The sequence below is a fragment of the Macaca thibetana genome, chromosome 3, assembly GCF_024542745.1.
Source record: "Macaca thibetana thibetana isolate TM-01 chromosome 3, ASM2454274v1, whole genome shotgun sequence".
Lineage (NCBI taxonomy): Eukaryota > Metazoa > Chordata > Mammalia > Primates > Cercopithecidae > Macaca > Macaca thibetana.
The window spans coordinates 51,094,020-51,107,190 of NC_065580.1; the positions used below are offsets into that span (position 1 = coordinate 51,094,020).

Consider the following 13,171-nt stretch of genomic DNA (forward strand, 5'->3'; position numbering starts at 1 on the left):
ACAACAACAACAACAACAACAACAACGAAAAGCAGAAAGCAACAGAACAGGAAGTAATACACCAGGAAATAAAGGGATTGGATAGGAAGAGGTTGCATATATAGGGTAGCAAAAAGGAAGGCCCCAGGATTTCCCCTTCTAGGCATATACTTAGAACAAGGGATAGCAAAACATGACCACAGGCTGTATTGTCTATGGCTCCTTTTGCACTGCAATGACAGAGAGTTAAATATTTGGGATAGAGACTTTATAGGCCACAAAGTATAAAGTATTTACTAGCTGGCCCTTTACAGAAAAAGTTTGCAGGCTGCTGCTCTAGGCAAACCACCACATATGCCCAAAGGTACAGGAAGGGACTTTCATTTCTAAAAATATGGTGAGCCAATATCCTAAGGAACCCTGGTAGTTGAAAAAACACATGAAAATATTAGATTGGCTATTTAGATTTTTTAACGCATAGCTGAATTAGTAAGAAACTTTTGATAGTCTCAGAGGCCAAAAATGACAGGAGAGCATGAATTCAGAGGTAATCAAGCTCTAACTTGACAGCAGGCAGCAGGCATCTGCCAATCCCTGGAGCATTAAAGCTTTGGGTTTTAATGGTCCCCATGTATGTAAGGCAGAAAGCGAAGGCCGCACAGGAGGCAACAAGATTCTTGCATAGAACTGGGACCCCAAATGGCAAAATCCTTAGTGAAATGTTAAAATCTCTCTGTCTCTCTCTGTCTCTCTTTCTCTCTCTCTCTCTCTCTCTCACACACACACACACACGCACACACAGACACACACACACAGCCAGAGCCAGTAGAAAAACTTGCCCCTGGGTTGGGGAGTAACATCTCCACTAAGATTTGCTAACCACAATTTGTGGCTCCCATACAATTTGGAGGCTAGAATTTACACTACCTGGGTGGCCCTCAAAACCCTAGTATCATTTGAAGTAGCCCTGGGTTGGTAGTACTCCCAGATGCCTGATAGAGGCAAACAAAAATCCCCTCCAAAGGAATGACCTTAAAACCTAGCCATCAAGAATTTCCCCCAAACATGTAAATACAAATTGCCTCTTTAGATTTTTTTTTTTTTTTTTTTTTTTTTGAGATGGAGTCTCACTCTGTCGCCTCAGCTGGAGTGCAGTGACGCAATCTTGGTTCACTGCAACCTCCGCCTCCTGGGTTCAAGCAAGTTTCCTGCCTCAGCCCCCTGAATAGCTGGGATTACAGGCACGTATTACCACGCCCAGCTAATTTTTATAATTTTAGAAAAGACGAGGTTTCACCATGTTGGCCAGGCTGGTCTCGAACTCCTGACCTCAAGTGGTCCACCTGCCTCGGCCTCCCAAAGTGCTGGGAATACAGGCATGAGCCACTGTGCCCAGGCACAAATTACCTTTAAACAAGAGTCATCAGAAATAATGAACAACAAAATCAGGACACAAGAGACAGAGGATATTATCATTATTGGATACAGAATACAAAATAAGAATGTTTACTATGTTTAAGAAAATCTAAGAAAATATGAAAGTATGACCAACAAACGAGACAAGCGCTAACAACCAGCTATATTTGAAAAATATTTAAATAGGATTTGATATGATCAATATAGACATTGAAATAAGAAACAGGCATAAAGTATTATTACTGTTTGTAAGGGGAAAAAATTAGAAGCCACTTGCACCAGCTAGAGAATAGAAAATACATTGTTATATGTTCAAACAATGGAATGCCTTAAACTGGTAAAAATGAATGAACTAGAGCTATGTAGATTAGCTTAAATGACCTACATAAGCATAATTTTCATAACTTTTCATTTTAGAAAATCAACTTGCAGAAATATCCAATACATTTGTATAAGATGAAAAAATTTAAATACTATATATTGTTAGGAATACTGCATAGATTGTAGAAAAAAACCTACAGAGATACATGGAATGACAAAAATTAGATTCAAGACAGTGGTTGTCTTTGAGGGGAGAGAGAAGATATAATGAGGAGTGGTATGCTGAGGGCCTTAGTGCATTGTTAGTGTTCTATTCTTAAACTGGCTGGTGGGTACATGGGTATTTGTTATATTTTTTATTTTTTATTTGTTGTTGTTGTTGTTGTTGTTGTTGAAACAAGGTATCTCTTTGTCACCCAGGCTGGAGTGCAGTGGCACAATCATAGCTCACTGCACCCTCAACCTCCTGGGCTCAAGCAATCCTCCTACCTCAGCCTCCTGAGTACTGGGACTACAGGCACACACCCCACACCAGGCTAACGTTGTATTTCTCAGACCCTTTTGAATGTCTGAAATATTTTATTATAACATTTTAAATACATGCAACAGAAAAAGTGAAGGCACTATTTTCTTTTCCTTTACACCCAGCATATTTTTCAAGGGGTTAATATATCATTTATCTTCTTGTTTGTTTCATAAAGAGATTGTCCCTTTCTGGTCTTTAAATCAACAACAGGCTGAAAATCAAACCAGGGAAATGAAGAATGAGCTGGAGTCAGCAAAGCAGCGATCAGGGCTGGAGGATGGACTTGCCCTGCTGCAGACCAAGTTGCAAAGGCATGAAGACCACGCTGTCAATGTGAAAGTTCAGGCTGAATCTGCCCAACACCAGGCTGGGAGTCTTGAGAAGGTCAATAGTTCTACCACTGCCACCAAGAGCAGAAAAACAGAGCTTCTTTGAAAGATAGTCCTTTAACCCCAGATTTTTGTGCCATTTCTCAGCGTTTCCTTTGTGCTGGTCCATGACTCAATGGTATATCTTCGAGGGGATCCTGATACACAAAGGATCTTCTGTCTGTAGATGGCAGAAGTCCCTGGCCAAATCGTGTTGGAGTGTTCCCCGCCACCCCCCATCTCTCTATCCTATTACTCTTAGTGGTGTCCTGGTCAAACAGTCCATAAATCAAATTTGCCCTGAACTTCCAAACTTTCACAATTTATGTGGTTTGTCTGAATTGCATGTATTTGCCCTCTATTCTCATTCAGTCACACAACATATAAAGAAAACAATAAATGAAAGTCACCTGCCAAAGAAAATACATCAATTTACAAAAATCAGAATGAGTTAATTAAACGGTTGTGGAAAGTAGACCATTAATTTAGGTTGCTGAAAGAACCTATCAGCTCATTTTCCTCGCAAGAAATCTTTGGTTGGTTGCATTAATATAGTTGCCTAAACAAAAGAAAAATGTTAGTGTTTTTACAATTGGTCTATTCTCCTACTTTTAATTCCTAACATGCTGGGTAAATTTTCCACTGAGAGGAATTGAGAACATTTTCTGTGGAACAGAGATTGAGAAAAGTTCTTTTTTTTTTTTTTTTTTTTTTTTGAGACAGAGTCTCGCTCTGTCACCAGACTGGAATGCAGTGGCTCAATCTCAGCTCACTGCAACCTCTGACTCCCCGGTTCAAGCGATTCTCCTGCCTTAGCCTCCTGAGTAACTGGGATTACAGCCACACACCACCACGCCCAGCTAATTTTTGCATTTTTAGTAGAGATGGGGTTTCACCATGTTAGCCAGGATGGTCTTGATCTCCTGACCTCGTGATCCGCCTGCCTCAGCCTCCTAAAGTGCTGGGATTACAGGCATGAGCAATCACACCCAGCCAAGAAAGGTACTTTCTACTCACCCTGTTCTCACTTCCATATTTCATTTCTGGCTCTGGCCTTTATTCATCTACTTAAGCTTCTATGTTGTCAACACACAAGCTAACCCAAAGATTTCCACTCTATTCAAGGGAGGTCTCCATACTACACTTCTACTTCCCCACCTGCCTCCCTTCCTACCTCATTTCTCTCTCACCTTTTTGCCAACCAAATAACATATCCTTGCTGTTTCTAAATCTTCATCACTCACTCTGTCCTTCATTTTGCATGTACAACTGATTGACTGAACTGAACCAGAGATTTGTCAAGGATGGGATTGGGTCATTTCTGTCTTCCACATCCTACCTTAACATAGTGCAGAACAACCAGTTGGTGCCTCAGAAATACTTGCCTTAACACGCAATAACAATTGCTATTTTGAACAAAGAAGTTTTATTTTTAATAGAAGATGAGATTTTTTTCAACCTGAAAAAACAAACATGCAAATAAAACTCTGCTGGAAATATCAGAGTGACTCAAGCGTATTGACTGGATTAAGGTTTCCTCTGTATTCCTTCTATGAATGGTATTAGGAGAATCATCATGCATATAGGTACCTGCTTTATACATGTTTTCTCATGATGTGTGTGTTGCTTGTTACAGGAATTTGTTGAGCTGAAAAAACAATATGCTATGCTCCAGCATAAGACAAGCACTACAGGACTAACAAAGGAAACATTAGGAAAAGTTAAACAGCTAAAAGATGCTGCAGAAAAATTGGCTGGAGATACAGAGGACAAGATAAGAAGAATAACAGGTATCTATTCTTTTATCCGTCCTGCCAATTTGATAATAACATCCTGGTACTCTACCTTACTAGTAGAATTTATACCAATGTCAGCTTACAGTTTTATCACATGAGTCCACTGAGGAGAAAGAAGTCGAAATTGGTCTTGTGTTTTGGGGACTGTGAAGTTAACAAGCCTCTTGCATGGATTTGCCTAGAAAGGTTAATGAGCATCTGCCTTGCATTAGTCAAAACAAACTGAGATTTCCTTGAAATGCCCTTTGTTGGCTGGGCACAGTGGCTCACACCTGTAATCCCAGCACTTTGGGACCCCAAGGCAGGTGGATCACCTGAGGTCAGGAGTTTGATATCACCCTGGCCAACATGGTGAAACACCGTTTCTACTAAAAATACAAAAATTAGCTGGGCATGGTGGTGGGCGCCTGTAGTCTCAGCTACTCAGGAGGCTGAGGCAGAAGAATTGCTTGAACCTGGGAGGCGGAGGTTGTGGTGAGCCAAGATGACGCCACTGCACTCCAGCCTGGGCAACAGAGTAAGACTCCATCTCAAAAAAAAAAAAAAAAAAAAGCTTTTTTTTCCCTAACTTTGTTCTCAACTCAACTAGGGGTAAGATGTCTGAAGACATTTTTGCTTGTCACCCTAGAAGGAACTACTAGCATGTAGTGGGTAGAGGGCAGGGATGTTGCTAAACATCCCACAATGCACAAGACAACTGCCTAAACAAACAGTTATCTTGCCCAGAATGTCAATAGTGCTGAGATTGAGAAACCCTGTTCTAACCTATGTTGTTTATTTTTCCTGTCATGAAAGTAACTCTCGAAAAGAGTCAATATAATCTAGGGCACTAGGTCAGATAGCATATATCTTTGGATAGCAACCCAGAAAGAATCATATTCTGGACAAGGATTTTGATCTAAATGGACATTCTGATGCACACAAAGTGTTGTAAACATAGAATACAGGCTGGGTGCAGTGGCTCACACCTGTAATCCCAACACTTTGCGAGGCTGAGGCAGATGGACTGCTTGAGCCCAGGAATTTGAGACCAGCCTGGCCAATATGGCAAAACTCTATCTTTGCTAAAAATTAAAAAAATTACCCAGGCATGGTGGCATATGCCTGTAATCCCAGCTACTTAGGAGGCTGAGACAGGAGAATCACTTGAACCCGGGAGGCGGAGGTTGCAGTGAGCTGAGATCATGCCACTGCACTCCAGCCTGTGCAACAGAGAGAGACTCTGTCTCAAAACAAAATAAAATAAGAAACATAGAATACATACAATCAGAAAGCTAATCAGAATCTTTTTTTACACAATTGATATTTATGATTTTTTGGGGCAATCATCATGTCCTTGATCTCTAACCATCAAGAAATATCAGATGATGATTGTATAGTTACAATATACCCCTGGTTGTATTTATTATCTTCCAAAACTTTAAAACTAGGAGTATAAGTAACTCTCAAAATACTAAAGTAACCAAAACTCCTCACTTATAAATGCCTCTTTTTTTTATTATCAAATGAGTCTTTGGTCTTACAACCACTTATATCATCACTATGACATGAAAAAACTGAAAATGGAACATTAGTATGGGCCAAAGTCAGGAAAAATACATACCAAACTGCTAACATTAGTTATCTCTAGGGAGGCAGTGGGAGTGAAGAAGAAACCACTGCTTCTTGCACTTATATAATTGTTTTTAAAGCAGCAGGCTTGTGGGTAATTTTTTTCATTTTTAAGTATTTTCGTTAAAATTTTGTTTTAACTACAAAACACTAAGAAAGATTTAGAAAAACAGATTTTTTTAACCTTGCATTCCATAGACAATACTATGAAAGTCAGTTATTTTAATCCTAGAACTTGGTCCTTACTATAGGAGCAAAAACATGGGGAGAATATTTCTGTCCTGTTTTTATGTCATATACAAATTGTTTCCACTGATCCCCATTGACCACAGCTTTTATAGTTCTTGAAATTAGATTGGAACTATAAAAGCTACAGAGTTGCTTTTACAGAAGTTGAAGCTACAGAGCTTCTCAGAGAGGTCTAAAATAAGGCATTCTACTGCCTTTTCTCTTTTCCTTTTGAGGCTGTTTTCAGAACTCAGCAAGATAGAAAAATGAGACATTGATTTGGCTGTCTTCCCCATGCTGCCACTTGAGAAGGGGCTGAACCACAAGGCTATGCCTGTTCCCCTCTGTTAGGAAGAGGAGCCTCTGGATCCCAGAATGGAGTCCTTGGCACCAACAATGTTGAGAGAGTGGAGAATGGATTCCAGTCTTCAGCCAGGGTCCTTCCACAGAACTTGGTGTCAGTCTGGGTCCCAGCAAGAAACAGAATGCATACTTGGGCATAATTTTGGATAAAGTATTTAGAAGTGGAGTTGTCTCAGTCATTCATTCACTGCATAATAAATTACCCCAAAATGTAATGGCTTAAAATAACCACCATTTCTTTTTTTTCTTTTATACTTTATGTTCTAGGGTACATGTGTACAATGTGCAGGTTTGTTAAGTATGTATACATGTGCCATGTTGGTGTGCTGCACCCATTAACTCATCATTTACATTAGGTATATCTCCTAATGCTATCCCTCCCCCCTCCCCCCACCCCACAACAGGCCCCAGTGTGTGATGTTCCCCTTCCTGTGTCCAAGTGTTCTCATTGTTCAATTCCCACCTATGAGTGACAACATGCAGTGTTTGGTTTTCTGTTCTTGTGATAGTTTGCTCAGAATGATGGTTTCCAGCTGCATCCATGTCCCTACAAAAGACATGAACTCATCCCTTTTTATGGCTGCATAGTATTCCATGGTGTATATGTGCCACATTTTCTTCATCCAGTGTGTCATTGATGGACATTTGAGTTGGTTCCAAGTTTTTGCTATTGTGAATAGTGCCACAATAAACATAGATGTGCATGTGTCTTTATAGCAGCATGATTTATAATCCTTTGGGTATATATCCAGTAACGGGATGGCTGGGTCATATGGTATTTCTAGTTCTAGATCCTTGAGGAATCGCCACACTGTCTTCCACAATGGTTGAACTAGTTTACAGTCCCACCAACAGTGTAAAAATGTTCCTATTTCTCCACATCCTCTCCAGCACCTGTTGGTTCCTGACTTTTTAATGATTGCCATTCTAACTGGTGTGAGATGGTATCTCATTGTGGTTTTGATTTGCATTTCTCTGATGGCCAGTGATGATGAGCATTTTTTCATGTGTCTGTTGGCTGCATAAATGTCTTCTTTTGAGAAGTGTCTGTTCATGTCCTTTGCCGACTTTTTGATGGGGTTGTTTGTTTTTTTCTTGTAAATTTGTTTGAGTTCTTTGTAGATTCTGGATATTAGCCGTTTGTCAGATGAGTAGATTGCAAAAATTTTCTCCCATTCTGTAGGTTGCCTGTTCACTCTGATGGTAGTTTCTTTTGCTGTGCAGAAGCTCTTTAGTTTAATTAGATTCCATTTGTCAATTTTGGCTTTTGTTGCCATTGCTTTTGATGTTTTAGACATGAAGTCCTTGCCCATGCCTATGTCCTGCATGGTATTGCCTAGGTTTTCTTCTAGGGTTTTTATGGATTTAGGTCTAACATTTAAGTCTCTAATCCATCTTGAATTAATTTTTGTATAAGGCATAAGGAAAGGATCCAGTTTCAGCTTTCTACTTATGGCTAGCCAATTTTCCCAGCACCATTTATTAAATAGGGAATCCTTTCCCCATTTCTTGTTTTTGTCAGGTTTGTCAAAGATCAGATGCTTGTAGATGTATGGTATTTCTGAGGGCTCTGTTCTGTTCCATTGGTCTAGATCTCTGTTTTGGTACCAGTACCATGATGTTTTGGTTACTGTAGCCTTGTAGTATAGTTTGAAGTCAGGCAGCATGATGCCTCCAGCTTTGTTCTTTTGGCTTAGGATTGTCTTGGCAATGCGGGCTCTTTTTTGATTCCATATGAACTTTAAAGTAGTTTTTTCCAATTCTGTGAAGAAAGTCATTGGTAGCTTGATGGGGATGGCATTGTATCTATAAATTACCTTGGGCAGTATGGCCATTTTCACGATACTGATTCTTCCTATCCATGAGCATGGAATGTTCTTCCATTTGTTTGTGTCCTCTTTTATTTCATTGAGCAGTGGTTTGTAATTCTCCTTGAAGAGATCCTTCACATCCCTTGTAAGTTGGATTCCTAGGTATTTTATTCTCTTTGAAGCAATTGTGAATGGGAGTTCACTCATGATTTGGTTCTCTGTTTGTCTGTTATTGGTGTATAAGAATGCTTGTGATTTTTGCACATTGATTTTGTATACTGAGACTTTGCTGAAGTTGCTTATCAGCTTAAGGAGATTTTGGGCTAGGACAATGGGGTTTTCTAAATATACAATCATGTCATCTGCAAACAGGGACAATCTGACTTCCTCTTTTCCTAATTGAATACCCTTTATTTCTTTCTCTTGCCTGATTGCCCTGGCCAGAACTTCCAACACTATGTTGAATAGGAGTGGTGAGAGAGGGCATCCCTGTCTTGTGCCAGTTTTCAAAGGGAATGCTTCCAGTTTTTGCCCATTCAGTATGATATTGACTGTGGATTTGTCATAAAGAGCTCATACTATTTTGAGATACATACCATCAATACCAAATTTATGGAGAGTTTTTAGCATGAAGGGCTGTTGAATTTTGTCAAAGGCTTTTTCTGCATCTATTGAGATAATCATGTGGTTTTTGTCTTTGGTTCTGTTTATACACTGGATTACGTTTATTGATTTAAGTATGTTGAACCAGCCTTGCATCCTAAGGATGAAGCCCACCTGATGATGGTGGATAAGCTTTTCAATGTGCTAGTGGATTCGGTTTGCCAGTATTTTACTGAGGATTTTTGCATCCATGTTCATCAGAGATATTGGTCTAAAATTTTCTTTTTTTGTTGTGTCTCTGACAGGCTTTTGTATCAGGATGATGATGGCCTCATAAAATGAGTTAGGGAGGATTCCCTCTTTTTCTATTGATTGGAATAGTTTCAGAAGGAATGGTACCAGCTCCTCCTTGTACCTCTGGTAGAATTCGGCTGTGAATCCGTCTGGTGCTGGACTTTTTTTGGAATAACCACCATTTCTTACTTTTCCGTGGGTTGCCTGGATGATTCTTTGGCAGGTCTCACCTGGGTTTCTCAAGCAACTGCATTTGGCTGATGGCCTGTTAAGGGCTGGGTGTGGCTGAGATGCTGGCACTCTCTATACGTGGTCTGTTATCCCAGGCTGCTTTACAGCATGATTGTTTCAGGGCACCATAACTTGCTATTGGTCAAAACAATTTACAAAGCCAGCCCAGATTCGGGGGTGTGGGAGTAGGAACAGGGTAAGCAGATTCTACTTCTTGATGGGAAGAACTACAAAGAATGCACAAGAATGAAGGGAACCCACTGAGGCTGTGGAGGTACTTGGTGACTAGCAGCAGTGAGAAGGCATTAACCTGTTTATACCTGAAGGGGCCAGGGAAACAGGAACATTGCCAGAGCCCTGTGAACACCAGAGTGTTAGGAAAGAGGCCACCCTACAGGAGCCTGAGGGATGGAAGAACTGCCCACACCTCTGTGCTAAACTGGGATGGAGACTGCTCACCCTCCCATCCACTGACCATTTGTCGGCACTGTCCATTGGCCATGTGTGAATGAAAGCCAGAGGTCAAAAGAGCCAAGTGCTGTCATCCAGGAAGGGTAACTTTCCAGAACACAGATGAGGATGATGAATGGGTCTGGTGTAACCAGCTCAATGATATTAACTTTCCTGGTACAAACAGAGGCCTTTACTTTTCCTTTAGTTCAAATATGGTTTCAATGTCGAATCCCCTTTTCAATCCCAAATGACCTATATTTGAAAGTTTCGGCCAGGTGCGGTGGCTCATGCCTGTAATCCCAGCACTTTGGGAGGCCGAGGTGAGTGGATCACCTGAGGTCGGGAGTTCAAGACCAGCCTGACCAACATGGAGAAACCCCATCTCTACTAAAAGTACAAATTTAGCCAGGTGTGGTCGCATATGCCTGTAATCCCAACTACTCAGGAGGCTGAGGCAGGAGAATCACTTGAACCCGGGAGGCGGAGGTTGCTGTGAGCTGAGATCATGCCATTGCACTCCAGCCTGGGCAACAGGAGCAAAACTCTCTCAAAAAAAGAAAGAAAGAGAGAGAGAGAGAGAAAGGAAGGGAAAGGAAGGGAAAGGAAGGAAGGAAGGAAGGAAGAAGGAAGGGAGGGAGGGAGGGAGGGAGGGAGGAAGGAAGGAAGGAAGGAAGGAAGGAAGGAAGGAAGGAAGGAAGGAAGGAAGGAAGGAAGGAAGGAATCTAGTGACAGAACACTCACCACCTTCCACAGCAGCTCTTTTGTCTTTGAGCAGCCATCGTAGAGAGTTTTTTATATTTAGACAAAATCTTCCTTCACAGAGCTTTACCTGCTAGTTTCCATTTTATTTCCTCAGGATGACAGAGAACACATTTACTCTGCTTTCCTAGGTTGGTCCTTCAGATATTTGAAAACAGCCATGACACATGCCCTGAATCTGCCTTCCTCATATGAAACATCACCAGTTAATTCAATGTTTGTTTACAGGACAGTTTCAAGTATCTTCAGCAATCTGATTCTTTTTTCTAAACACATGTTAGTTTGACAATTACTCCAGACCAACTTGGTATTCATGTGTGATCTGACCAAGTGAAGTGAGACATTTACCTTCCCTCTTCTAGAATTTTTGCAAAAACTCTAATGTCAGAGTTTCTTTGCAAAATGGTGCCTCACATTATTAACTGTAGCTCTCTGTGCATCTTGTATCCACTACTATGGGCTCCTTGTTAAGGTTTACTAGAATTTCCAGATATTTGTTGAATGAAGAATATATAAATGAATGTATAGATGGATGGATGGATGGACAGATGGATGGATGGATGGATCAATGGATTGATGGATGGGTCAATGGACGTGTCGATGGATCAATGGATTGATGGATGGATAGGCGTGAAGCCAACAAAGGCATCACTTAGCTGTTACTGTTCAGAGACTTCAGTATCAGCAGAGAAGAAGAATGAACACATGAAAGTCAGTCTTTTTTTCTGAAAGACTGGAAAACACTAAAGAACATGTTTTAAAATGAAGCTAAAATAATAAGAACAAACCTTTGGAAATATAGCACTTCAGCAAGTCCCATCAAGGATGTTATCTGTCTTTTCATTTCTAATGAATTCTAACCAACTACAGCCTCACATTGATAAATGCCTTTAGATATAAAAGTTTTAGACAAAAATGTCAGTTTGCTCTAATTTATATGAAAACCTTGAGAAGCCTGATGAAAATAGATGTTTTATCCATTGACTCAAAACAGAAAACTAAATATATCTTTGAGAGGCGCGCAAATCCCTGTGTTTGGTATAATGTGGATATCCAGGAGGAATCTATCAAATGGAAATGTATCATTTCTTTCGTTTTCTACTTTCAGATTTAGAAAGGAAAATCCAAGATTTGAATCTAAGTAGACAAGCAAAAGCTGATCAACTGAGAATATTGGAAGATCAAGTTGTTGCCATTAAAAATGAAATCGTTGAACAAGAAAAAAAATATGCTACGTGCTATAGCTAGGCAGAGTTAAAGTGCAAAAGCTTGTGCCTTTGTTTCTGGTTTCTGATGTACAAGCCCATGGGGCTCTGTTGAACCTGTGAAATACTGAGAATGTCTTCTACCTTCCTTCCCCACAGCCTGTCCTTATTACACACCTGCTCAGTGTGGTTGGAGGTTGAAATGCCACCCGGAAAATGCCACTTCATAATTGAAAGGGGAAAGTAATGAGATTGTCTCTGGTTTCAGAAACCTTTCCTCTTGCCTTCCTTTCTCTTTCCTAACTTAAAAATAACAGGTTCCATATAACAAGTAGAAATTTAAGTAAGTACTCTACTTACTAATAATCATTTCAGTCAAATAAACCTAAACATTAAATAAATATCTCCAATACTAGGATGGAATACATATGGATGTCATGTACTAGATTGTCCTATATTTTATGTTTATTTGGATTTACTTTTATTTGCAAAACTATTCTTTTGTGAATAAACTGCATAGAATTCAAAATGTAACTTGCTTTTATACCTACTTTCCTACACACTCATTCTCAACCAGGGGATTCTATTTTCCCCAAATGGCACTGGAACAATATTCAAAAAGATAAATATTGAACTACTTCTCCTCATTTATCAGTGGATATTTTTTCTGTAAAATGTGTTGCTTATTTTTAAAAGACTAGCAATCATGTTCTTATTGTTTAGTATAAAAATCATATTGTCTCATTTCAAAATGAGTCTGATTTCACGCTAACTTTTTTTGCATGTGTGATTTATAATAGAACAAATTGCTTCTGTTTGTGAAAGCTATCCTTCAGAAAGATTATTTTAAGGGAGTTTGGTTTCACATTTTTGAATAAGAAATAATAAACATCAACACTGACATATGAAAAAGGAAGATCTGCTGGAGCATTTCCATTAAGGACTGACTCATAAAAAATGGATTTAAAGCCAGGCGTGGTGGCTCATGCCTATAATCTCAGCACTTTGGGATACGGAGGAAGGCAGGTCATCTGAGGTCAGGAGTTCAAGACCAGCCTGGCCAATGTGGCGAAACCTTGTCTCTACTAAAAATACAAAAATTAGCTGGGCATGGTGGTGCACACCTGTAATCCCAGCTACTCGGAGGCTGAGGCAGGAAAATAGCTTAAATCCAGGAGGAAGAGGTCGCAGTGAGCCGAGATCAGGC

General features: G+C 40.0%; 1 protein-coding gene across 3 annotated transcripts in view; it reads left to right on the forward strand.

Moving 5' to 3' along the window:
• LAMB4 (laminin subunit beta 4) overlaps window positions 1–12,495 on the forward strand; it is a 107,813-nt gene extending 95,318 nt beyond the window's left edge. For 2 of the 3 annotated variants that reach the window (XM_050785144.1, XM_050785145.1), the window contains exons 32-34: window positions 2,453–2,626; window positions 4,247–4,400; window positions 11,868–12,495. In XM_050785144.1, the coding sequence (XP_050641101.1) occupies window positions 2,453–2,626; window positions 4,247–4,400; window positions 11,868–12,007 (468 nt within the window). In that variant the 3' untranslated portion in view covers window positions 12,008–12,495. The remainder of the gene's footprint in view (window positions 1–2,452; window positions 2,627–4,246; window positions 4,401–11,867) is intronic. The other variant, XM_050785146.1, reaches the window with a different exon arrangement.
• The last annotated feature ends 676 nt before the right edge of the window (window positions 12,496–13,171 follow it).